The sequence below is a fragment of the Salminus brasiliensis genome, chromosome 2 (genome assembly GCF_030463535.1).
Source record: "Salminus brasiliensis chromosome 2, fSalBra1.hap2, whole genome shotgun sequence".
In the NCBI taxonomy this organism is placed as follows: Eukaryota; Metazoa; Chordata; class Actinopteri; order Characiformes; family Bryconidae; genus Salminus; species Salminus brasiliensis.
In genome coordinates, this window is record NC_132879.1 from 24,071,173 (window position 1) to 24,096,212 (window position 25,040).

The window sequence follows — 25,040 nt, forward strand, 5'->3', positions numbered from 1 at the left end:
ATTTTTTTAAGTAGCCCAAAATGTTATTTATTTATTTATTTTTTAAATATTATTCTGCAGAGGTGATGTTCAATTCTATTCACAAAATCCACAAAATATGTGATTTGGCTTTGGATGCCCAAATGTTTGCATTCTTTATTATTTTGTCCTTAAAAAAAAAAAAAACTAAATAATAAAAATAACAAAAAATAAATAAATACCATCCCTACATGTCCCAACTGTCATGGGTGATTCATCTGTATGACGACATGTACTGTATGTGTCACTGACTCTAAAAATAGACCGAGGCAAACGTTTGCCAGCCTGCCAGCGAGCACAGAGAAGGGAGTAGAAAATCTTGTTGGCGTGCACTAATAAAACACTTTCACTCTCTGCTCTGTCTGTAAGGGGTGACACAAAGCCATGGTAAAGTCCATGTTTTGGAGCTGTGCTTGACAGCACACTTTGGATAATATTAGGGATATCTGTGATTGTTCATTTCTTCCACTGAATACCGCAATTACAGTCCAGAGTGATATACTGTGTGAAAACACAGGCTGCTCAGGAGAAGAATATACTGCATGTTTTCTCAAATTATTTTACCTCAGTACACCTTTGCATTTTTTCCTTCCCAACTGACGAGTGTTAACTGCTCCCATGTATTTTAGAAAGAATGGTGAGTTAAAGAGAGCTTTTTTTAGTAATGCACTGATATTGGAATTGTGGGCCGATGCAAATACCCAATATTTTTCATGTACATATCTGCTAATAAGCATTTCTTACATGTGTAACGTCACTGTCCAATGAAAAACATGTATCTCCAAAATGGTGTTCATGTAGTCCAGCATCACCTAAACATTCTGCTCTTCTGGAGCTCAATGAATCTGCCAAATTTTGGTCAAATCTAAATGTCCAGCTGATTCAATTCTGATTTAAGATTTATCCCTGACTGGATTTTGAGCAGTGGCAGCATTGTGGGGCTGCCAGTAGTATGTGTGTCACACAGCTTCGGGGGCCTGGAGTTCTGGGTTCAATCCTCTCTGTGGTCGTTCTCTGAATGGTTAGATATGGATTGAGCAATTATTCTCCTGTTACCTCTATTCAAACCACTGATGAAGTACATTAATATTCTAATCCTTCCATTTAGTCACAGAAATTAGTAATCAGGATATGGATATGACTAATCCGATCACCTTCAGCCTTTTACAGCAAGTGCACAAGCACAGGTCTGAGCTCAAACACAGGGAAGCATAATAGACTCATACACACATAATGATATAGCCCTATCACACATACATTACTACACTAGGATTTACTACTCTCTATAATTACACATTTAATCAGCATATTAAAGCATATTTATTTCTCATATGCAAATTATTTGCATTCAGTGACTGCCTGAATTCTGGAACCCCTGAGTTTCCTCTGTTGAGATTCTTTGGCAGGTCTTTACTGCAGCCATCTTCAGATCTTTTCTTTCGTCAGTAAGTGAAAAGCATGCTCAGCTTAGTAGATGTCTGACTCTGACATATAAGAATATTCCATTTCTTTCCTTTAAGAATCTCCTGAGTCATTATTCGTCTGTTCTGTGAAGCACCACCCTATCAGTTTTGCTGCATTTGACTGAACTTGTGCAGGAAGTATAGCTCTATACACTTTAGATTTCCTCCTGCTACTTCTATCAGCAGTCACATTGCCTGTAAACACCAGTGACCCAATTTCATTGGAAGCCATTCATGCCCATGCCATTACAGTGCCTTCACCATGTTTGACAGATGATGTGGTAGATGAATCTATTTTTTACCCGTCCAAAGAATCTTGTTCTACAACTGGGCAGTTTTTTTTTTTTCAGATGTTTTCTTGCTGGGTCTTTCTGTTCTTGGGTGTTAACAGTGGTTTGCACCATGCAGTAAACCCTCTGTATTTACTTTCATTGATTGTAGACTTCTTCTGAGGTCTTCTAGGTTTTTTGATACTGCTGAGTGCATTCTTTCTCTTTTAACAATGGACCAAATTTTTGCTTTGGCCACTCCTAACACTTCAACTTTCTTTTCGATAGATTTCTTTTGGTTTTATTGTTTTTAGCCTAATGATGGCCTCCTTAACTTTCATCAAGGCCTCGTTGGACCCCCTTGGAGCCTGTACTTTTCTGACAAAGCTTCATGCTAGATGTTGAAAAGTTTCTGGGAGGATTTGATTGCATTTAGCCACAAGAGCATTAGTCAGGTCCATGAGATTGTGTAAACAATTATGCATGTAAATGATTAAAAAATATTTTAATTAGCTAAAATGCTGTATCTATTCTTCCATTAAAACAAATGACAGAATGTGTCTTTTGGCCAGCGGTGCCCTAACTTTTTGCTGATCAGCCAATCATGTGGCAGCAGAGCGACACATAAAATCCTGCAGATATGGGTCAGAAACCTTAGATGTCCACATCAACAATGAGAATAGAGAGAAAATCTTAATGATGTAGTTCTGCATATTGTTGCTGTTACGCTAAAACCTTTTATATATATTTTAGGACATAATGTAAATCAGCCGTCCTTTACATTGTGTCAAGGTTTCATGATGAATGGACCAATAGAAATGCTCCAAAATGACTTAGAATAAAATCACTTGGCTTTTACTTCCATTGGCTTCCATTCCTTCTCCTGTAAAGTTGTTTATTTGGAAATGTTTATATGACGATATAGGATCATATTCATAATATGTGGTTCTGTATATAACTGTTGCCTGTTGTACCTGCATTATTTCTACCCACATGTAAGATTTACTCACCTTACCTTGAATGTAGTTCAAGTTACCCATCTCCACCCGATTAGATAAAGCCACTATTTTGTTTTTAAATTTGGTCTCTGATGATTAAAGAAAAGAGGGTTCTTTGACTTTTCTTTGGCAACAATAGTGGAACCCTTTTTGTTTCTGTATAGGAACCTTGTTAAATGGTTCTTTAAAGAACCATATACAACAGAGAGGAACCATGCAACCACACCAAAACCGTTTCAGCATTCAAACCATCTAAGCAATTGAAGAGCCCTTTTGTAATGATTACAGTCTGAGCGCATGTGCTTCAGTACCGTGGAGAGCGCCTATGGGCCGTGAACTGTTGCCACGCAGGAGCAAGGAGGGTGAGAGAGTGTGGAGGAATGAAGTATCGCGATCACTGAGAGGCCTGCTGCTGGATGCCGGGATTTGATGAGCATCATCTCTACCGCTTGTCCCGGGCGGTTGGTCGTGTAGGAGGATCAAGGCGTGATCATTTTACTCTCAAATCCACTATCAGAGGTAACAGAGCCGCAGGATCTGCACGAAGAAGACTGTAAACGGTGACTGTAAACATCCACCTTGAATGGAAAGTTGTTTATTTGGACACAAGAGAGCGTTTTCACAGGAGCCACGTTCACGAGTAGCCGAAGGAGGCGAGGTAAGGTGATGTGTTTTTTTAGCCGATGCTGGGCTTTAATCTGAACCATTAGCGACCTAAAGGGACACTGTGGTGTGATCTTCAATAGCGGGTGTACTATTAGGATCGCATAATGCATATATCATCATATGGGCTTAGGTAGGGTGGGGATAATTAGCTACAGCGTTTACTATCGTTTCCCTGCTGAAGGGCGCTCTCCACCTCTTCGACCTCCACCTCAGTCTCCAAACTCAGTGTGCTCGTTTCTGAATCACACTACGCTGCTCTGATTTTTTTTTTAATACAGGATTTTCAGTTTACATCCGTTAGCTAGCTACAGAAGTGTGGTGTCTCATTCAGCTATGTTTGGACACCATTTTCCAGCCATAACACTGACTAACGTTTAGGAGACCATCGCTTATATCCCAAACGCGCCACGTCCTTCAGTATTAAACCGCGTGTCGTTAGAAATACGATAGCTATAGTGAACGATATGGACACGTTGGTTATGTAGATAATATGTATCTAGTATATCACTGGTGGTGAGGGTGGGAATTCTTGTTTTTCCGTTTCCCCTTCCCTTTTCTCATCGCCAGTCGCTAGCTATAACCCTTCAGTCACTCCCCTTAGTCACTGGCTCTGTCTCCTCAGTCTCAGCAAAACGTGGGAAACCTCGTTCATGCTTAGCAACACGGTTAAACCCGAGAGATTAGGTGGAGACATTCGCATGAAATCGCGAGAAATAAGCGAGAATGTGGACATTAATGTACAATCAGGCCCCGTTTCACAGCTGTGCTTTGTTTTTTAAATCATGTAGGAGGCCGTTTGTAGAGTCCTTTCTCCCGCCACTAGGGGCGCTCTATCACTGAGCCTGTGTGAACTCCTCCTAAAGCAAAGCGAAATGGCCACTTCAGCGGGCTATGTCCAAAACCGCACGCTGCCAAGCTAGAGACGCTCGTACACTACACTGTAGACACTCCCACACTTTACACACTACACTAAAGCGTGCGAACTACTAGCGAAGGTGGACTATGTTTACCATACTGTTTAGCATGGCAGTATGCGGTTTTGGACGCAGCCCACATCCTTCCTCTAGCAGACAGTGCAGATGAGTAAGGGTTAGAGTGTTGTGTACTTTCTATCATTTCAGTGTACGTATTCAATCAAACATCTTTCATTTAGGTTGCTGAATATTATTGAGATCAGGGATCTACGAAAAAAGGATCTTAATGGCCGGTAAGAGTTGTTTTCCCATCTAAAGTTAACATTATTTACAATTTTGCACATTTATCTCATTCTTATTCCTTAGTTGAATAATTAATTAGTATTATGATTAAGAATTGATTAAAACAATGTGTTATGACCTTTCTGACTGCTGTGTGTTTTATCTTCCCCTTTCCACCCTCAGAAAACAATTTCCCTCCTCTTCCCCGTTTCATCCCACTGAAGCCATGCTTTTACCAAGACTTCAACGAGATCCCGGACCAACGGCGCACCATGTGCAAGCGGTTGTACTATCTTTGGATCTGTAAGTGTGCAAGGACATTGTGTCTCTGAAATGCTCTTTTGTTTAATTTTCCTCGAGTCCACCAGGAAGGCTACCATCACTGTTTGGTCTAACAACGTCACCTGTGTTGTTAGTCAAAACACGAAGACGGTCTAAACACATTGACCACGAAGCTGATCTTCCAAGCAGTGCTCACAAAAACTGTGTTGGGCTTTGTCCTATTGCCTGAAAAGACAGAGATTTTGCACCGTATCTAAGCTGAAAACATAGTCCATAGTTTGTTAAATTCACACTGTAAATATTCATGTTTGCTTATTTAACACCACAGTGTGAATCAATGTGTACAATGTACTGCCTCTTTCATCAGCATACTGACTGGATTTATACCTCCTGCTGAGTGTTCAGTAAGTGTTTGATACGCTAAAGAGTCAGTAGTAGTAGAATTAGTTCTACTTCTGCTATGTGGTAGTTCTTACCCTGTTCAGAGGTTGTAACTGTAGCTGGTTAGATGTGGTGTGTCAGAGGTATCCTAACTGTGACGTTGCCCTTATTTGAATGGGCTATTTATACCATTAGTTTAGTCTAAACCTTGCAAGCTCAGGAATATCCCCCTCTTGCTTAAGTCTTACATAATCCATAACAAAACCCTGCCTAATGTCTGGAATCAGCTGTTGGATTTAATTCTTGTTGAATGAGTTCTGTGGTTAGAGGTTAGAGCTTCTTTGAAAGTAGAGACAAGCTCCTGATTGAACTCTCGTGTGAAATTCTTTTACTCTCGTGTGCTTTATTCTTTTACCTTGAAGTTTTTTCTTACCTTCCTTGTTCTCACACTCAGTAAACAGTGCTACACTGGCGGTGAACCTGATTGGTTGTCTGGCATGGATGTGTGGTGGAGGTGGGGCAACTAACTTCGGAATGGCCATTCTGTGGCTGATTCTGTTCACTCCTTGCTCCTATGTGTGCTGGTTCAGGCCCATCTACAAAGCCTTAAAGTGAGTTCAGCACAAGCATTGTGTGCTTTAGCTTTTGTGTTGTATGTATTTTCTTGCTCATTGTAAATCATATGTGGCTTGGCAAATCTAGCCAATCTAGCTCATTGGTCCTGTGTGTGCGTAATATTTTATTGAAAGTGTAATTGGTACAAAGCTACATACATATACTGAGTTACAGGCTTAAATTGCCTTGTACAATTAGTTTTTGTATAGGTTTTTTGTTTTTTTGCAAAATGTGCAATTATACACAGCATACTGTTTTGTGTGACATCTTATCAAACCTGTCAAATGAACATTTATTATTCCTGAATTCTAAAGCATCAAATAAAGACCTAAGCACAATCCAAGATACAGCCAGACGCTGAATTACTGTCAGTCAGGCCTTTTCTAGAAGTGTTTGTGAAGAAATGAGTTTTGACTTCACTTTATTTCACAGTGGAATGGAAATAGCTTCAGACTATGAAGCAAAACTCATCGTGACAACTGGAACATTAACTCTGTTGACACAGTTTAAACTTGATATATGAGCTCCAAACCTTTCTCTCTTTTACAGGACTGATAGCTCTTTCAACTTCATGGCATTTTTCTTCGTATTCATGGCCCAGGTTGTGATCAGTATTATCCAGACAGTGGGCATCCCAGGCTGGGGAGTGTGGTAAGCACTTTGGATGTGTGGGTTCTTGTTCTTGAGATACGAAGACAAGCATGTTTGACCTCGGGCCTAGTGCTAGTGCTAGTGGTGCAAATCAGAGTTTAGCTTAGGTTCATCAGAAGTAGTTACACTGGCTTCTTAAAGCTTAAGTCCACCAGCACTGACAGCACTAACATTAGTAACATAGTAACATTTAGTATACAGTAGTAACATTTCAATAAATAAAACACCAAAAAGGGGTTTGTTTGTTTAGCTCTTTACAACAATACAAAAGGCAAAAAGGAAACATGATGTTTAAATAAACTGTTTAACGTTTAAAGGGGAATTACACCAATGTTGCCAACATTTCTACCCAATGTAGGGGTTGAGATGTGGTGTATTCTGCATAATTCAGTAGTGGTAAATATGAAAAATGTTAAATATGAATATATATTTATTTCAGTGCTAATCTATTATTATTATTATTATTATTATTATTATTGCAAATGTTATTTTTAGACCATCCAACCCTTAAAACTGTAAGAGGCAAAAGGCAGGCAGCATAGTTTAATTAATTATTGTTGAAAGAGGAATTTCACCAAAATTTCCAATTTCTGCACAATTTAGTTGTAGTGGTAAATCTGGAAATATAATTTTTTTTGGTGAATAAAGGATAAAGCAAAGACGTCAAATAACAAAAAGTGCAACATTCGGCTGTGCAACTGAGTAGGGGGTAATAATAATAATAATAATAATAATAATAATAATAATAATAAATAGAATTAGAGAATAGAATAATTACAGTGAAAAGTCCTGTGTATGATGTGTAAAAAAATTCATGCATGTTTTCATTTACACCATTTTGGCAGATGAGTTTATTATTTGTTTAAAGTGAGTATTCAGTTGATGGATGTGTAATCTAAACCCAATTTCCTTTCTCTTTTCTTTGTTACAGTGGCTGGCTGGCCACCATCACATTCTTCAGCACTAATATTGGATCTGCTGTGGTCATGCTGATTCCCACCATTATGTTCACGGCTGTGGCTGTGCTCTCCTTCATTGCCCTCACCAAGGTGCTTCTTTTAGTTTTTAAAACAGAAAACCAAACACATTACTTTCTTCCAGCCTTCTATTCATTACAGCAATCACAGTTTGAGGACCTTTGTAGATGTATTGTTAACAAAAGCTGTAATGTTTATTAAATATGTGTGTTGTTTTGATGTTTACTATCAGAACGTTTTAGAAGTTAGTTGTAGGAATTCTGTATTAATATCTTATCTTTCTGTGTGACGTAGGTCCACAACTTCTACCGTGGCAGTGGAGGGAGCATGAGCAAGGCCCAGCAAGAGTGGACAACAGGTGCTTGGAAAAACCCCCATGTTCAAGAGGCAGCACAGCAAGCTGCTATGGGGGCAGCCCAGGGGGCCATGCAGGGCCAGCAGTACTCTGCCGCCCCCACCTACAACTATGATGACCCCATGTAATGGGGTTGTTTAAAGAAACAGGCAAAAGAGAGCATAACAGGGTATTAGGGAGGGTAGAGGGGTGGGATAATAATAATAAGACGGTGACCAAAAAAGCAAATAACTGACCAATTTTATTTTCGACAGGTTTCCACTAGTACAATAAGGCATAGACACTTGCTTCAGCTGTTTTAAAAGTGTTTGGTAGTTTTAAGTATTGTTTTTGGTCCTTTGACCCTTCCAGTACTACAGTACTACTCTTTACTTGCTCCACCGAGGCAGTTTTAACGAGTATAAGCTATTTTGTCACTTATCATAGTTCGAATATGTCTGGACTGGAGCTCCACCAACAAAGTTATCTATTACACTGTGTTTCTATAGTAACTAGATTCCTGCTCCACCGTGTCCTTGAGCAGCCAGCAGAAAACTGTATTTCTGTAGGCAATTAGATGTTTAAGCAGACACTGCTTGGTAAATTCTTCTCACTAATTTACAGGTCAGTGTTCTGTAGGTCTTCTGCTAAAGGTCAGCTAACACCAGATTTCATACATAAATCAGAATTTTAAAAGAGAAGTCTGAAGTGAAACAAATAGTAATATAGTAAACTAATCAGCTACTTTGCATTTCGGTTATAATGAGCCATTGGTCTTTGACCAGTATCATAATGTGGCCTTACAATAGGTCTTAAAACTCTGGCTTGTTTTTTCATTCATATTTCATTCCAGTTTGTTTAGCTGTGAGTCAAATAGCCATACACTTGTACATTTACTCTTTTTTGTACTGTATTTATTTAGTGATTGTGTCAAGAGTGCACAATTGTACTCCAGTAGTTAATCAAATCTATATAGTTTGTTGTTGTTGATCTTGCTTTGTTACCTCAGGATTCAAATGTTTTTTTTTTTGCTCTTGTACTGTAGCACTGGTAAAAGGTCGGTCTGATAAGAACTTCTCTCGAGCACTTGCTTGAATATCAGTTTAGAAGTGAGTTTTTTTAAAAACTGCCACTCTAAAAAGTTCATGAGATTACTGGTTAGAGAAATTTGAGTGTTTGCAGACACTGACCTTTATTTCAGACTACACTAGCAACAGTCAGGGAACCTCTCCTCAAATAATACAAAAAGAAGCTCCACCCCCTTTAAATTGTTAAAGTGTTCAGAGAATCACCTGCGTAACAAATCACTCACTTAAGCCATGAGCTACTGCTTTATTTACCATTACAGTCTTCATTTGACGCAATGTTGTTTCACTTGAACCTAAAATGATATCCAATGTTATGTGTACTGTTGGACTTAGTATGTAGTTGTGCAGTTAACTGCATTTCAACACTTCCACCCGTTTTAGTGAAGAGAGACCTTTTTATTGAGGAATAGCAGGAGATACATGCCTGCAAGCAAAGCACACTTGTTATACAGTCTGAATTACATAGGAATTAAAACCAATATCAGTCCTCTTTCACTGATGATACCAATAATGAATTATGTAATTTCTTAATAGGGTTACAGATTTTGCAGTAATATCTCCTCTGATTTTGTGTAAATATTTGCTGTAATACAGTCATCAGTAATTGTTGTGTAAAATTCCCGAAATGACATGGATTTGAAGATGGTGTAAGCCCTTAGTCAGCTGATAAGGTTGTGGTATTTTCAATACATGTAATTTGTGTAATTAAGACAGGACAGATTATTGATATAGAGTTATGTTTATAGAGAGGCTTGAATTTATCCATACTCTGAAAGGCTCTGTGGGATGTGACTGCATTGAAAGGTCTTTATATATTCTCAAGTATACTTTAAATTAAACTCATACAGGTAAATAGGTCAAAATCACACTATACATGTACAGTATATGTAATATGTAATCAAACTGTCTTAATCAAGGCTTGTAAAATAGCACCTCATCTCAAGAACTGTGAAATGTTTTCATGTGCTCATGTATGAAGTGTATATTGATGTGTATGTTTGACTTTTTGTACTTTATTTTATTTTAATTTTTTTTTTAGATTTATGTAATTATTTTTATTTTTAGAATTATTTATATGTGTAAGTGAGTGTGAGCAGCTTTAGTGTTCACTGTGTTATAACTCTTACACTGGAATGGTCGTGGGACTTGGTAAAAGAGGACCTGACATGGTGTTAATAGAAACTGCCTTGAAAGTGGTTCCTTGCCAGGAAAAAAAAACAAAGGAAATTGTAAGCCAGGGTGATCTATCACAGTTTCTGTAGTAATACTGCTCTTTAGATTCCCCCCGCTTCTAACACACCACACACACAAACCTTTCCTGAGGTAAACTGGGTGTGTTACAACATGTAGGCCAGTGATACTGCCCAGAAAATGGAGAGAGAGCCCTCTAGTGGACGGGATGTTTTACAGGTCCACTCCACTACTTCTTCAGATGATATTGGAAAAAATTCGTGATAAAATAATAGTTATTAAGGTTATATTTTAGATGCACCAGCAGAAACAAAACCCACCATTGCCAAGACCCACTGCCCATCTCTGTACCATGAGCTGAATGCATTATCAACACTGTCAACAGTAGATGGAGCCTTGTTTATAGTGTAAAATGACTGGAAAGATGACAATAGAACAAAAAAAATAGTCGTCTGTGTAAGGTGTGTCGTTTGGTGCTTGGTAAACTTGTGCCATGTGTACATAGGTGCTGTTTGTGTGCGTGTATGTGTGTGTGTGTGTGTGTATATGTTGATGTTACTGCTGTCCAACCCAAAATGGAATGTAATTGTTGACTTGGAGAGAAGAGCTGCACTCCATTTTACGGGTTTTCTTTCTTTTACTTTTTTATTATATTTCTTTCTTACTTACTTTTGTCCTTTATGTTGTTATGACGGGTCAAATCTTTCATTTCTTTTGGTCATAAATGCTGAGTTAGACGTGAATACTGAGTTATCTTAAACATACTGAAGGGTAAATAACTCTGGAATTAAGCAATCCATTGAGCGTGCTCTTTAAAAGCATTTAGAGGATTTTTTTCTAGTCCATTTTGTATTACTTTTGTATTATTTTGTGTCTCCCTGATGGCTAGTAAACAGATATTGTTGCATTTTGTGTCAGGTGTAATTCCAACTCTTTCATACCCTTTGTAATCACACATTTCCCCAGCAGAGGGCAGAAAGTAGGCTGCAAACTCTGCTGTTCTCTCAGACTCATGACAGATTCAGTTCCCCTCAGGAAACACGTTTCAGTTTATAGATCAAATCACAGCTTAAAATGTTTGAAGGCAGAAGAAAAAAAATCACATGATACATTCTGTATTGTAGTGTCATAAGATAACTACCAGTGAGAATGGGTAGATGAAGTAGACCTTGCTCGATTTTCCTTAAAAGAGAATGTAAGATATTACAGCCTTGGGGCGTCGAAACAGCTTCTCCTTGCTCTTCTTTTTGCTCTTCTCTCGTACAGGTCTCCTTGTGAAAATATAGATGAGCACGCCTGACTTACGTTTCATTTGAAGGTCATTTATTGTTAAGGTTTTTAAAATATGACTGATAGGTAGCAGCTCTCTGCAGATGTAAGCCTAATTTACACATTCTCGACAGCCTAGAGCCAGGCCATTCACTCCTGCTCCTCAAGGGCTATAGCACTGTGCTTTCCCTCCCTAATCACACCAGACTCTGCTCTTTTGTTAGTTTCCAGGTCTAGCAGGTGTGTTTGAACAGGGACAGCACCAAACTCTGGTGGACTGTGGCCCTCCAGGACCTGTCCAACACTCCAAAATCGGTTCTTATTGTACCCAAAAAAAGAATAATTTGGGCCTTGAGTAGCACCATTGAGAATCATTTTAATAAGTTCTTTAACAAAACATACCACGTTTGTGATAGAGATTTGTGAGTCTGAAGAACCTTTTATACACCTTTGCTTAACCAATTAAAAAATTATTCACATTCACACCCCTCTGTTACAAAAATGGAATCAGGAGTTGTTCTTCTATGACACCAGATATAGTGGTCAAACAATCGAATGGTTCTTTATGGCTCTATATATAACAATTTCATTTACTTAAGATCCTTTGAGGGAACCCCCTTTTTAAAAAAAACCCACCATAAATTAACCTTTTAAAAAATTGCTGTAGTTTAAAGACACATTTGAAACATATACTTTAGGAGTGCAAAAGTGTACAGAGACAAACTAGCTGCATATGTATGACATACCAACAAGAGGAATGCATATAGTCCCTGAGCTAGTCTAAGCTACACAGAGATCTGCATAGTGTGCATGAAAGTAATAAAGTGTGTCAGGGCTGTGCTGTGACCTTGGGGCTTTTGTAACAGAGTTCTTCTTATTCCATGTCACACAAATGTTCTCGTAGTCACGGTGACACAACCATGCAGTCCCGCAATTATACTGCAACTGTCAGTTTTCCACTGCAGGCCCACATGCTGTGTTATTATCGCACGTTTGTATCCGTCTCAGAAGGCATAAAGGCCCCTAACAGACAGCAGGCAGTGACTAATATGTAACTAATATGTTAATAACTTATGGATAATAGCTTATGCATGCAAGAGTTTTAAAGATACACACAGGCCTAACCTGGTTTTTGGGGTTAGTCTCAGGCAAATATATATATATATATATATATATATATATATATATATATATATATATATAGGCATCATAGTACAGAAGTGTGTAGACCTGCTAACACAGCTTGTCAGTCAATCCAGTATTGTTAGTGTGCTGCATGAGTTAATGGAGAGCGGCATCTTCCCATATAATTACAGCAGAAGCAGCAGCATGAGCTGGAGCAGAGTGAGTGGTTTCCTGTGACTCTTCTATCTCTCGTGCTTTTCATTAATGTGTTTTAATGGGATAATGTGCCTTGCTTCCATTGCAGCAGCACTGGCGCATTCATGTCTCTCTGCCTGCACTGCAACACTGAATTGAATTAATTTGCTATCCCCATTGAGGTGGCAAGCTATGTGGAAGAGTGAGACGAAGGGGGTTGGGGGTAAGAGTGTGTGTATGTGTGCTTGAAGTGTAGAGAAAGTAATCCAGAGTGTCTGTGTAATAATGTGTGTGTGAATGTGCGTGAGTGTGAGAGAAACTAAAAGGCTGAGTTTGTGTATGGGGGTTTGCGAGTGACTATTAAAAAAGAGAATGCCCCACATGACTGAGAGAGACAGCACGAGAGGAAAAGGTAGGAAATGAATGTTTAAGAGTGTACAAGCCGACGACGAAGGCGAGAGAGCTGGAAGGGGTGAGAGAGTAGTGAGAAAGAGATAAATGGTGAGGGAGAACGAGAGAAAATGAGGGAGATAGAGCTAGAATGAGAGAGAGAGTGAGAGTGAGAGAGTGGGGAGTAAGTGAGATAGAGAGTGATTTGGGGGTATATGAGTGAGAGAAAGGGAGAAGGGGGAAAGAAAGAGAGAGGGCAAAAAAGGAAAAGTAGAGAGGGGTCTAGGGAGTGAGAGAGAGAGAGTGAAAAGTGAGAGGGAGGGAGAGAAAGAAAAAGTGCAAAGTGAGAGAGAGGGAGAGAAAAAGAGAGAGAGTGAGCGAGAGAGCTGGTCGAGGCTGTTTGAGCTCTAACTGCTGGAGATGAGAGATGCACTATACAGCGCAGAGCACAGACGGAGCAGAAACCACACACACTCTCAGCAGCCTCTTATGGAAGCCGGAGCTCTGACTTGGACAGCTCGGAGGATGCCAGACCTGGTGCACTGCCACAGCTATGAAAAGCTGCAGTGGATGGATGCTGGGAGTGATGTTTTTCTAAAAATGAAGCAGGAGCCTCTTCGGAAGTGAGCGTTGTGATGGTTTCTGCTCAGAAGCTGTGATGTTTTGCAGGGAGGCTCTTTGCTCTTCCTCTTAGGTGTCAAATGGGACACACTCAGCCTTTCTCTCATTCTCTGTTGGATTCCGTCTGTTGGCTTCATCTTTACGCTCTCAATGTACTTGAAGAAGCATGACTGGATAGGTGGCGGCTGAATTGCTGCGAGATGGGTTTTCAGCTTCTGCTCGCGGGAAAATATAGTCACTGGTACAAGTCTGTGAGTACAAAGACTGCATAAGATGCTGAATCAACCGTTACTTTTGGAGCTGCTCTCAGTCCAAACAGAATACCCCCAAACTCTTAGAATAGCAGCATTTCTCTTCTTACTGGCTTACCAAGAGAAGAACTTTTGTGAATTATGCTAATTTCCTCTCTCTTTTCTATTTAAAATGAATCATGCATCTCATCCAGGACTATTTAACACATTAAACTGCATGACTGTTTTCCAGGTTCACCTTTAAAAGGACTCATTAGAACCTATTATTCAGTAAATAATACCCTTGATAAGACTAGTTATGCAACAAAGTGGCCCATTGAGTTTGTTACCTATTCATGCACCTTAAGCGTTCTCCAGTGCAACAAGTTTATTGCGATGGGTATTCTGGTACAAAATGAACAATATCTGAATTTGTAACAGCCAAGCCAAGCCAAGTCATGTAAGCTGTCCCATGGTGGAACCTTATTATACCTGACCATGTGCGCAGTGACCACGGTTCCTATTTGGATGGCCACTGTGACTCCGGGGGGCTTTAGAGATGAAGCCCAGTACCCTCTGCCCTGCAGGCTTCTGGTGTCTCTGTGTTCAGGATGTTCCAGAGCACTCTGCTAGGACCCCTAAACCTGACTGACGGTCCGGATCGCAGGCAGTGCATCCGTAGCCACATCAGGATGGTGATGGAACAGTTGGAGGAGGTTCTAACTGAGCTGAAGGATGTGGCAAGAGAGCTTCGTGAGGTAAAGAACATTAACACGTACACACACATACACACACACACAGACACAGACACATACATGTTTATGGGCTCCATCATGTACCTCACAATAGAACACAGGGGCTTTGTTGGGCTATATATGAGACAAGAGGGAGTAGACAGTTTTTTATTATTTACCAGCATACACACACACACACACACACACACACACACACACACACACACACACACACACACACACACACACACACACAGACACACACAGAAACATCATCAAAACCAAATTCCTGACAGGCAGCTTAACAAGGGGTGAGATTTGTAGTGACACGCTAGCACATATAGTGACACTTAACTCAAACCAGCTGTCAGTTTTTGAGGCCTAATTATCAGCAAGAAAACAATGAGATGTCTCTCACCACGCCTTCAGAAAATCACCTTTACCTCCCCCTTTTATATGTTAGGGTCACGTCTGTGTTTTTATTCTGTTCCATTAGATAAGCAGAGCTGTATTGCTTCTTTCTGCACTATGAGGGAAGAGAAATTGCAATTGCTCTCTGCCTCTACATACTCTATATGATGATATGGCTACAGAAATTCACTACAGTGTTTTCTATAAGAAACACTGACACTGATAAACTATGAGAATACGTACACTATATATCCAAACATGGACCCCTTCAAATAGCAACATAAACCCCTTCAAAGTGCTCCATCCAATACTTTAATGGGATAAGGTGGGGTGGTGGTAATCCAATATACTGCCCTCACTAACCTTCTTGTGACTGAATGCAATCAATGCTTTGGAACAATGCTCCAAAATCTAGTAGAAAGACTTTCCTGGACAGTAGAGACAGTTAATCCAACAAAAGCAGTATTAACTCCTTTTTAAATACCCTTAATTTCAAAAGAAAAACAAATAAAAAGTAGGTGTCCCAATACTTTTGTCCATATAGTGTAGATTTCAGCACTATAGAACCATATAACTATATATAGTTATTATATTTTATATATATATATATATATATATATATATATATATATATTTTTTTTTTTTTTTTTTGCTATGGAATGCACTCTAGTATTAAATACCATTACATGTGTTCTAGCGATAGCATTTAGTATTCATAGCCATTCCTAGCTCATCCCTTACTGCAGGTATACACTGCTGTGTTCCTAGCTGTAAGAATAGAAAGCTTTAGGTATAGTTATAGAGTTATAGTCCCAGTTATAAGAATACACTATAGGATTGTTCCTAGCTACAGAAATAGATTATACGGATAGGATTAGACTATGGTATGTCTGCCTACATGAATACACTATAGTGTTCCTAACTATATTTTTGTTCTACAATACATCCAACCTAGCTATAGGAATGCATTACAGTATCTCTAACTCTATACACTATAGTATTCCTAGGTGCAGGGGTTGACTATGGCCTGCTATAGTAACACACTACAGCTGTGTCAAACCTGGTTCTGTAGCACCTTTGCCCTGCACATTTACAGTTTTTCCTGCTCCCAACACACACCTAATCCAACTGAATTAACCAAGAATCACTTTCTGAGGATACGTGTGTGTTCTCAATGCAGGGCAGTGATACTCCAGGACCAGGAACCATTGCACTATAGTATTCCTAGCAGTTCCCCTTCATTCCAGTCTCTGATCCAGTATTGATTGACTTCAGAGCTAAAATCAGCCAGAACGTATACCTCTACCAGCCAAGCCTGATTGATCTGTCATATTGAGCCAGTCCTGCCGTAGCTGGATTTCACTAAAGTGTGCCACAGGGATTTTCAGATCTTGTCCTTTCTCAGATTATCCCTCACCTTTTAAATGTAACCTTGCATCACGAGACAGCGCTGGGGATGGCTGCCTTGGTGTGTTGCCTTAAGTTGTTGTGTGTGTGTTTTTTTTATTTGTCAATGTCACAAACTGTGAGTCAAACCCAATGACTTAGAATAGACAATAGTTTCTCTTAGTCGATATCTACTCTTTTGAATAACTGTCAGCAGTCTGTGTATGTGTCTGTTTCATGTTGCATGTCATACCTGTGTGCACTCACCAAGACAAAATAAAGTGATTGTGATTTTGAGAAGCATCTGAAAATAGGTTGTGCCTTCTTTTGCGGGGTTGAACGTCTGCTTCAGTCATCAGTCATCATCTCATCATCCATCCCTTGCTCCCTTCACCCGAGCCTCCTCAACACGTCACATTCGTGACCCTGTCAGTCAGCCATCACTGTGATGTGTTAAACACAAACTCCCTGTCAGTACAGTGCACAGTGCAAGCTTAACAGGGCGAGCTGGCATGAAGGAGACACCAATATACAAAGGTGATGATCCACAGTGTGACACCTGATAGCTTTTGCTTATACGCCATACGTCACTATGCTTCACTACATCTTTATGATTTAGACCACATGCAGCTTTACTGAACTCACAAGGTCTTTTGGAAAAGTATTCCAATGGCCCCAATCAATACCTTGGCTGTTGACTGTGTGTGTGTGTGTGTGTGTGTGTGTGTGTGTGTGTGAGAGAGAGAGTGTGTATAAATGCCATCTCTTTTCATGCAGGTGCACAGCAGGTGGTGTAGGTTTTGTCCTGTCATATCCTTGTCATATGTGTCCTCTCTGCTTAACAGAGATGAGTTAGTAGCAGACTTTGCCAGCCAAGACTAAGCTTCATGTGCGTAAAGAAACTGCATCATAATCGCGTCACTCGCTTACTAGACTAAATGCCATCTCTATACTTCATCTGCCCATAATGCATTTTCCCTGTCTGGCTGTGACGCAGTATAGAAGCAATGGGTTCAAAGCACTTGATTTGAGAATAAACTAAACCAATAAGGTCAATATTTTAATTATCTATTTTTATCTTCTATTAAAGTCCATGAGAGGCAGTGAATGCATTGTCAGTCTCTTATTATTGTACTTGCAAAGACATACTGAATACATGTGTGTGGTTTGGAGTTGTTGAACTGTGAAAGACAACCAGATTGAGAGGCTCTCATGAGGAATGTGTACATTCTCCATGTGTATGTGTGTGTGCGGAGACCTAGTGTCTGTGTGATTTCGTTTCTCCTACGCTTGATATTGGGCCTCTCTTGTGTGTGCCAACCTTGAGTTTGGCTTGCGGAAAAATAAAAGTCCTTCCTTTCGAATGAGCATGAAGAGAGTGTGTATGGGTGAGCATCTGTTTTACCATGTTGTTACTGAATAAGCAAGTGAACCTCCAGAAGCTCCAGCGTATACATAAAAGGGAACAAAAGAAGACTAAAATGCAATACTTCTGGAGTCTCTGGGATGCGAGTCTGAGTTGTGTCTCAAGTCTTTTAAGCAGATGTTTTGCTTAGTCTTGTTATTAGCTGCAGGTATTGCATTGTGAAAATAACCCCCTTTTTTTTTATTACAGAAAAGCTTTCAGTCTGTTTAAATAAATGAGCAAAACAAGCTAAAATAGGAGGCTAGAATAACTGGCCCACCAATGGTGGGTCAGAAATGCTAGCTAGTCTAACAGCTAACCTAGCTAACTGTTTTGTAAATTTTATAGCAATGTGTTCTATAACCTAAAGATCTATAATGAAAGATTTGTTTCTGATTATTTTAAATTGTTTTCTCGATAATGTAGGAAATTATAAGATGGTTTTTTGACACCTAGACATATGACACTATGTCAATTTGAGTCCTTGGACAAGACTTCTATCTCTACATTCATCTATTTGTGTAACATGATTTAAGTTGCTCTGTATAAGAGTGTCAGCAATGAATGTAGTGTTTTTAGATTGACTGTAGAAACAACCTTACAGAATCTAATGAGTTTAATATGGAGTTTTGGAACAGAACCTTAACTATTAACTATATGACATAGACACACTATCAAGCTAGAGTGTACAGTTGTTTGTAATTGTAACTAGACAGGTTAAAAACAACAGCAATGCTGTCATGCAATAAAGTAAGTACAGACTAAATATTGACCTGGAAGGCCATTTTAGTCACAACAAATCAGAATATAATTTTCTATTCTTTCAATAATTCATCATTAATTATGTGAACAGTATCAGAATAATGAGGAATGCTCCCAAAATGCCAACATCTTAAAATGACAAATTTCTCACAATAAAATCAAAGCTTTTAAAAATTAAGAAAGCATCTCCAAATAATGACTTAAAATAATGAGTTGGTATCTGAAAATAGCTACTTAGCATCTCATATTTACATTTACATGTAAGGCATTTAGCAGACACTTATCCAGAGCGACTTACAAAAGTGTTTTACTGTTATAACTAGTTTGCATAGGCTAGGATCCAAAAGATACTTAGAAGTTAGTTTACTAAGAAGTTAGATGCTGTCAAATACAAAAGTCAGTATGAATACCTAAATACAAACTACACTTTGCCTTAATACTGTTCATTCCACCTGGATGCTTGTTTTCCATGGACCTTCAAGCCCAGCCATACTTGAAGCTCGAATGGCTCTTGGTTGTGGGCTATAGTTTCTCATTAGGTTAAATTGAATGTTTTGGCTAAGGCATGCAAAAGTCTGTCCAACCAAAAAAGGTGGCTTAGGTGAAGCACAGATGGATCAATTTTAACTCAATTCCCTTTTTTTCAACAGGTAGTGGCGCAAATTGACAAACTGACAGCTGGGATTGATCTAGACCCAGAAGATGATGCTGAGGAGGACAAACTGACCCTGGCTTGCAGCAGTAGCAGCAGTGAGAGAGCACTAGGGGACCTTTTCAAAGCTGAGGCTTTTTCTAATACTTGTGACCTACATCATTTACTATACAACCCACTCCTAGACACTGCAAAGAGACAAGAAACAGCCCTGCATCGACGAAGCTGTGGAGACTTACCTGCTCTAAATGGACCCATAAAGGCTCCCTACAGTCCAAAGGCTTCTTGGCTCTTTGGCAGTGGGGAGAAAATCCACCACTGTGATAAAGCATTGTACCACGCATTATGCTGTGATGATGATGACTTTGAGGAAGAGAGTGGAGGCAGGAGATCCTCCAAATTCTCCTCCAATGACTCTGTGTTTTCCTCTTCTCCACCACGACCTCTGAGAGTAGAGGCCTTGACACCCCGATCTGCCCAAAAATGTCACCTCAGCCCAGGCTCGAAGAAAAAAGCTCTGCGGAGCTGCAGCACCCAAACCGTTTCAGATAAGAGCACACAAACTCTGTTTCCATACAGTCCTGCCCGACAAAGAGCTTCAAGTGACTACAAGCACTAGCAACCTTAGTAGCAGTCCACTGTTGATATGACATGACTTTTAAACTGTGTAATGCATATTAATCTAAAAAACGGCAATGTTATATAATATATATAATATATTAGAAATCCTTAATTGCACACTGACTTCTTGCTAATAAAATTGTGCACTTGGCTGTTTAAAGTAAAATATTCCATTTCTCAAGTAACAAATCTTCTCTGGCCCCCCTGTAGGGTTCAGATTGGTTTCAATCACACCCACACTGTGCAGTAAATAGCTATAATAAATATGTGGGAGAGCACTGTGTCCCTCACTAAAGAGCAAAAACTCTTCAAAATGAAGAGTAATGGCCTACCCTCCATGCTGTCAGAGCTGTTAGCCTTGTTATTCCTTAATGTCGCAAATGAGGGCAGCCTTCTTTAGAATTCCTCACAAGGCTGTCATCCGACTCTCAGTAACTAATTTAATTAGTTTCTCAGTCGTAACTCATCATAAAGAGATGAAGTGGAACTCTCATGTAGTGTTGCATAATCGAAAACCGGCCATTCAATTGTTCTGTAAGTGGAGTAACACAGCTCAACTTAACTATATTTAACACTTCTCTCGATCTGATATTAATGATGAGAAATGGAGGGAAGGATTATGGCATTGCCATAACAACATTAAACAATATTCAGTGAATAAAGGAAGAAGAACAAGAACACAGTTGCTACAGTTTATTAAAAGTATTTAAGAAGAACCATCATCATTACTTGTGTATGACCTGGAACATTTTTTCCATCACATCATTTCATGCTGGTAGGTCACGTCATGAATTTCCATCAAATATTCAAATAAAAATCTCTGCAAGACATTCTGTGCATAATACATCCCCCAAATAACAAAAAAAAAACAGAAGAATATACTCCCTCCCAAAACAAACAGTCTTCCTGGAGCAGTATAGAGAAAATATAGGGCCTCAAAAGACCTCCACAATGGATTTTTAGCAATTTTGAACTCATGTATATAAATCATATTTCATGCAAAAATGAATCATTCATAGCTTTGCTAACAGTATTCATTTATTCCGTAGGCAGTTAAATTCCATCTTTAAGATATTTGAAAAAGTCATAACTAACAAGCTAAGTGCAGCATAACTTTGACAATATAAAGCTTTGGTGTTTGTGTTTCAATTAATCAACTGAATTAATCTTTGCACATGTAATCATGCTTGGGTCACTGTCCTGTTGGAAGGTCTAATGACACCCAAGCTTCTTCACAGAAGGCATGATGATTTCCTGATACTTCATTTTATCCATCTTGCCCTCACATGCTGCAAGGTTCCAGTGCCAAAGGAGACAAAAGCAGCCCCCGAGCATCACCCTGGGGCTGATCTGATCCACAGAGCCATAAAGTTCCAGTTGTTTTATCTTTCGCAGGTCTTTTGCGGTCACTCCCATGTTTCTGTCCACCTGCCTCCACAGGAATCTGCTGGCAGCTGGTGATAGCTTCCTTTTTGCGCCATGTCCAGGTAGTGTAGTCAGTGTTCCTTTGTTCCTTTGTTCCTTTTGTATCCTTTTTGTTTTCCTTGTTTCTGAGACTGCAGTCATCATTAGAAGTTGCATTTAGTGCTGACTTTTTTGTTGAGCAATATACATAGGTCTTGTTTGATTGGTTTACTGCAAACATTTTGCTAATAAACCTAACTTGCATCAGGGGTTGAATAACTGTGGCCAGTTGTGTGAGAAGCGAGCGGACTGAAGCAGGCAGTGATAGCAAAACATAATTTTTGCATTTTAAAGGTGTTTTGACTATATTACTTTTTATGTATTATAACAGAATGTGTTACTGAATGCCCTGAGGTCAGCGTACTCAGTATTCAGGCATCACTTCTTTTTTCAAAGTATCCTGCCCAACTCTGGTTAAATGGTCCTAAACACTTCTGTCTGGAGCCATGATCTCCATGAACTGTGCAGCTGCTCTTTCTCCCTAGGATGATTGTGCTCTGTCAGGGTGGATAATAAACTGTGGGGTCGTTGGAGTATCAGAGCTCACAGGTGGCACTCCCATGCCGTCTCTGCGAGTCTATGCTGCGGGAGTGCAGACACCTCATAATCAGATGTTAATGAAGCACTAATGAGGCCAGCAACACCAGACTAAGCCGCTTCGCTAATCTAGCTGAAGGGGACAGAGAAAGTGAAGAGAGAGAGAGAGAGAGAGAGAGAGAGAGAGAGAGAGAGAGAGTAAGAGGAAGCTGGCAGGAGCACCCAGTTGATGCGGCAAACAAGAAACGAATTAGAGCAAAGAGTGTCTTACCATACCAATTAAACTGCTACAAGTACAATTCTGCTGACATGGACACAAATTGAGCAATCAAAACATGGTGCACGAACACAGCTTGCAATTCACAAGGTCGTCTGGAAACTCAGAACTGTCGACTCATGAATTTGTTTCCTCTTTACTGAAATATCTGCACTGATCCAGATGAATTGAGTACAGTGGTGAACATCTTTCATTAAATTTCACGCTTCGCTATTTAAAAAGAATGATACTGCCACAGACAGGCCCTACTCCACGCCTAATGGTGCGCGTGCACAATCAGACGGATTAGTACAAGATTTTAATAGGCTCCCTTTTTGTTCTTTTACTTTTTCTTCCCGTCTTCCAGCTACATACCTAGCATTCAGTTTCTCGCTACATAACTCCTCTTAATGCGCTTTCAAACTCCTTTAGAGTGCTTTATATCCTATTCTCATCAGGCCACTGCAGATGAGGTCTTGAGCCTAATTAATCAAATTAGAGAATCCATTCTACAGCCTCTCCATTAATCAGACAGCACTGTGTGAGCTGCATCTCAAATCCACAGATTCAGTCCAGCTCAATCAGCCGGAACAACCCGCGTACACACGAATGTGTGTGTTATTTCATTTTTTTGTATAACACCTTGTCCAGACACTATTTCTTTCCATTCAATTTAATAAACTCTTAAATTTTGAAGCTCATTACATCCTGAAGCGTACAAATCAGTTACCACTTGAAAAATTATGCAAGTAAGTTATTCTTGCATTATTGGAGTGTGAAACGGAAGTTGGATCTGCTAGTGCACAATGTTCTTTAAAGGGGTTAAAGACATTATAAGGAAGTATAATTAACAGGAATTAGTTGGTAATTTTTTTATATATAAATGATCATTTGTGCAGTGTAAAAAATATAAACTACACAGGTTATGTTTTTGGATGTTTCATTCAATAGTTTAAACTAGTTGGGATAAACAAAATATTTTAAATGATGTTACATACTGTAATTCTCTGTTACCAGTCATGCTGGTCACATCTTCTGTCTTGAGATTATGTCATCACTTATAAAACTAAGCATTGTAGATTTTTGATACTCTGCTCATTAATCTGACACCTTAAATATCTTTTTCCTGCTTTCTTTTTCATAAAAGCTTCATAGCCCCACTTTAATTATCTGACACCTGTAGAGTTGCACAGAACTGGCATATTACAACTGTTATATTGATGTACCTGCAACCAGGTCAGTTTAACTGAAGACACTGATTGCAGAATCTAATGTTTATTCCAAAACGTTTTAAATAGTGGTGTACACTCAAGAACAGTATGCTTGATGTTACTCAGGTTATTCTCAGGTGCAAAAGACAAAGCAAAATATTCAGTTTTACAAGTTACAAAATATTTTTAATTCAATGTATCACAGTGTATAAAAGTTAGTTGAGCAGGTTTCCATAGTAAGCAAAAATTACAGCCACAAGGTTTTAGAACTCACAGTTCATCGTGTGAAGTGGTCATCCTTAAAGTATTCAGTGGAGTCGTAGGCAAAATGACATATATTGTTGATTTCGTAAGTGAAAATAAGTGAACACATCCTCTACAACCGTGCTTCCCAAAGTGGAGTCTGTGTTGCATTGCCAGGGGTGTAAACATTATTTTCTGAGCCAATATAAACTATGACATGAGCCAAATGAAAATAGGAAATATGCCATGAGGTCGCTACACTCAGAAATCAACTGAAATCAATTAAAATACAATGACGACTACTCCAGGTTTGGCTTTAGTGAGAACACTGATGGCAGACCTGTTTTATGGTTCTAGTAAACAAGGCCATGAAGCTCGCTGAGCTACATTTGGTTAGAGAGTTTTCAGAAAAAAAAAGATAGTGTGTCTGAACACAATTAGGGGACTGAGCAGATTGCTAAAAGCCAAAAGCTGCACATCACTGCAGAAGAGCTCACGCTCCCATCAAATAAATATGGCGTGTCTAAAATTTAAACAGTTGGACTGTATTCATAAAATAAATCTGTGGGAGTCCATGGATTTTTTTCCACACAGGAAGGGGTGCTGGAGAAAGCTGGAGTAAGTTTGGGAACCGCTCTTCCACATGAAACTTAAATAGGCTCTTTAAAGCTCTTTTGCTTTTTTATAGTTTTTTTTTAATTAAACACTATGTTAAATTCAACAAATGAACAGTTATTTGCATCAAAGCATGCTGTAGAAAATCAACAATACATATACACCAATCGGCCATAACATTAAAACCACCTGCCTAATACTACGTAGATTTCCCTTTGCCATTAAAACAGCTCTGACCCATCGAGACTTGGTCTCCACAAGACCACTGAAGGTATCCTGTGATATCTGATACCGAGACATTAGCAGCAGAGTCCTGTGAGATGTGAGATGCACACCGGAAACACCCCACAAGATCTGCTGTTGTGGAAATGCTCTGTACCAGTCATCTAGATATCACAATTTGACCTTTGTGAAAGCCTGTGGTTTGAATGTTACAGCTGATCTGTGTATATTTATATTTCATTGGGATGCCCAACCCTTTCAATAAGACATTATATGACTATATGACCAGTATACAGCATCAGTTATGCAATAAATACAATTCATAGTATATATATATGTATATAGAGTGGATAGATATTGCTGTATCCATAGCTGTTCACAAAACAAAATAGACTTTGATACACAAAATAATACTGATAGGATGGTAGTTAAAAAGATACAGAGACATGAATAAGACTCAAAAATGTTCCATTAATCAGTTTTTCAACTGGACATGACCATAGGCATTTCACACTTGAAGGACATTAGAGAAGACTCAGAATCCTGTTATTTTATTTCAAAT

General features: G+C 39.2%; 2 protein-coding genes across 3 annotated transcripts; both read left to right on the top strand.

The window, feature by feature from the left end:
• The first annotated feature begins 3,152 nt into the window (after positions 1-3,152).
• scamp5a (secretory carrier membrane protein 5a) lies at positions 3,153-11,036 on the top strand. Its single transcript, XM_072671221.1, has 7 exons — positions 3,153-3,406; positions 4,568-4,621; positions 4,794-4,913; positions 5,728-5,884; positions 6,438-6,539; positions 7,471-7,588; positions 7,811-11,036. The coding sequence occupies exons 2-7, from the start codon at positions 4,615-4,617 to the stop codon at positions 7,997-7,999; spliced, it is 693 nt and encodes a 230-aa protein (XP_072527322.1). The 5' UTR covers positions 3,153-3,406; positions 4,568-4,614; the 3' UTR covers positions 8,000-11,036.
• A 2,309-nt stretch (positions 11,037-13,345) lies between these two features.
• LOC140549929 (inhibitory synaptic factor 1) lies at positions 13,346-20,853 on the top strand. 2 transcript variants are annotated; one of them, XM_072673699.1, is made up of 3 exons: positions 13,346-13,980; positions 14,547-14,717; positions 19,308-20,853. In XM_072673699.1, the coding sequence occupies exons 1-3, from the start codon at positions 13,930-13,932 to the stop codon at positions 19,926-19,928; spliced, it is 843 nt and encodes a 280-aa protein (XP_072529800.1). In that variant the 5' UTR covers positions 13,346-13,929; the 3' UTR covers positions 19,929-20,853. The 2 variants fall into 2 exon arrangements, with proteins under 2 accessions (XP_072529800.1, XP_072529801.1); XM_072673700.1 differs by having other exon boundaries at positions 14,570-14,717.
• Positions 20,854-25,040: the final 4,187 nt, after the last annotated feature.

Bases quoted from the DNA above. Each gene is read 5' to 3' on its own strand.
- LOC140549929 (XM_072673699.1), top strand. From the start codon at position 13,930: ATGGGTTTTCAGCTTCTGCTCGCGGGAAAATATAGTCACTGGTACAAG. The intron at 13,981-14,546 runs GTGAGTACAAAG...TCTGCCCTGCAG, and splicing joins ATAGTCACTGGTACAAGTCT to GCTTCTGGTGTCTCTGTGTT. The intron at 14,718-19,307 runs GTAAAGAACATT...TTTTTTCAACAG, and splicing joins TGGCAAGAGAGCTTCGTGAG to GTAGTGGCGCAAATTGACAA.
- scamp5a (XM_072671221.1), top strand. The intron at 5,885-6,437 runs GTGAGTTCAGCA...TCTCTTTTACAG, and splicing joins CCCATCTACAAAGCCTTAAA to GACTGATAGCTCTTTCAACT. The intron at 6,540-7,470 runs GTAAGCACTTTG...TCTTTGTTACAG, and splicing joins ATCCCAGGCTGGGGAGTGTG to TGGCTGGCTGGCCACCATCA.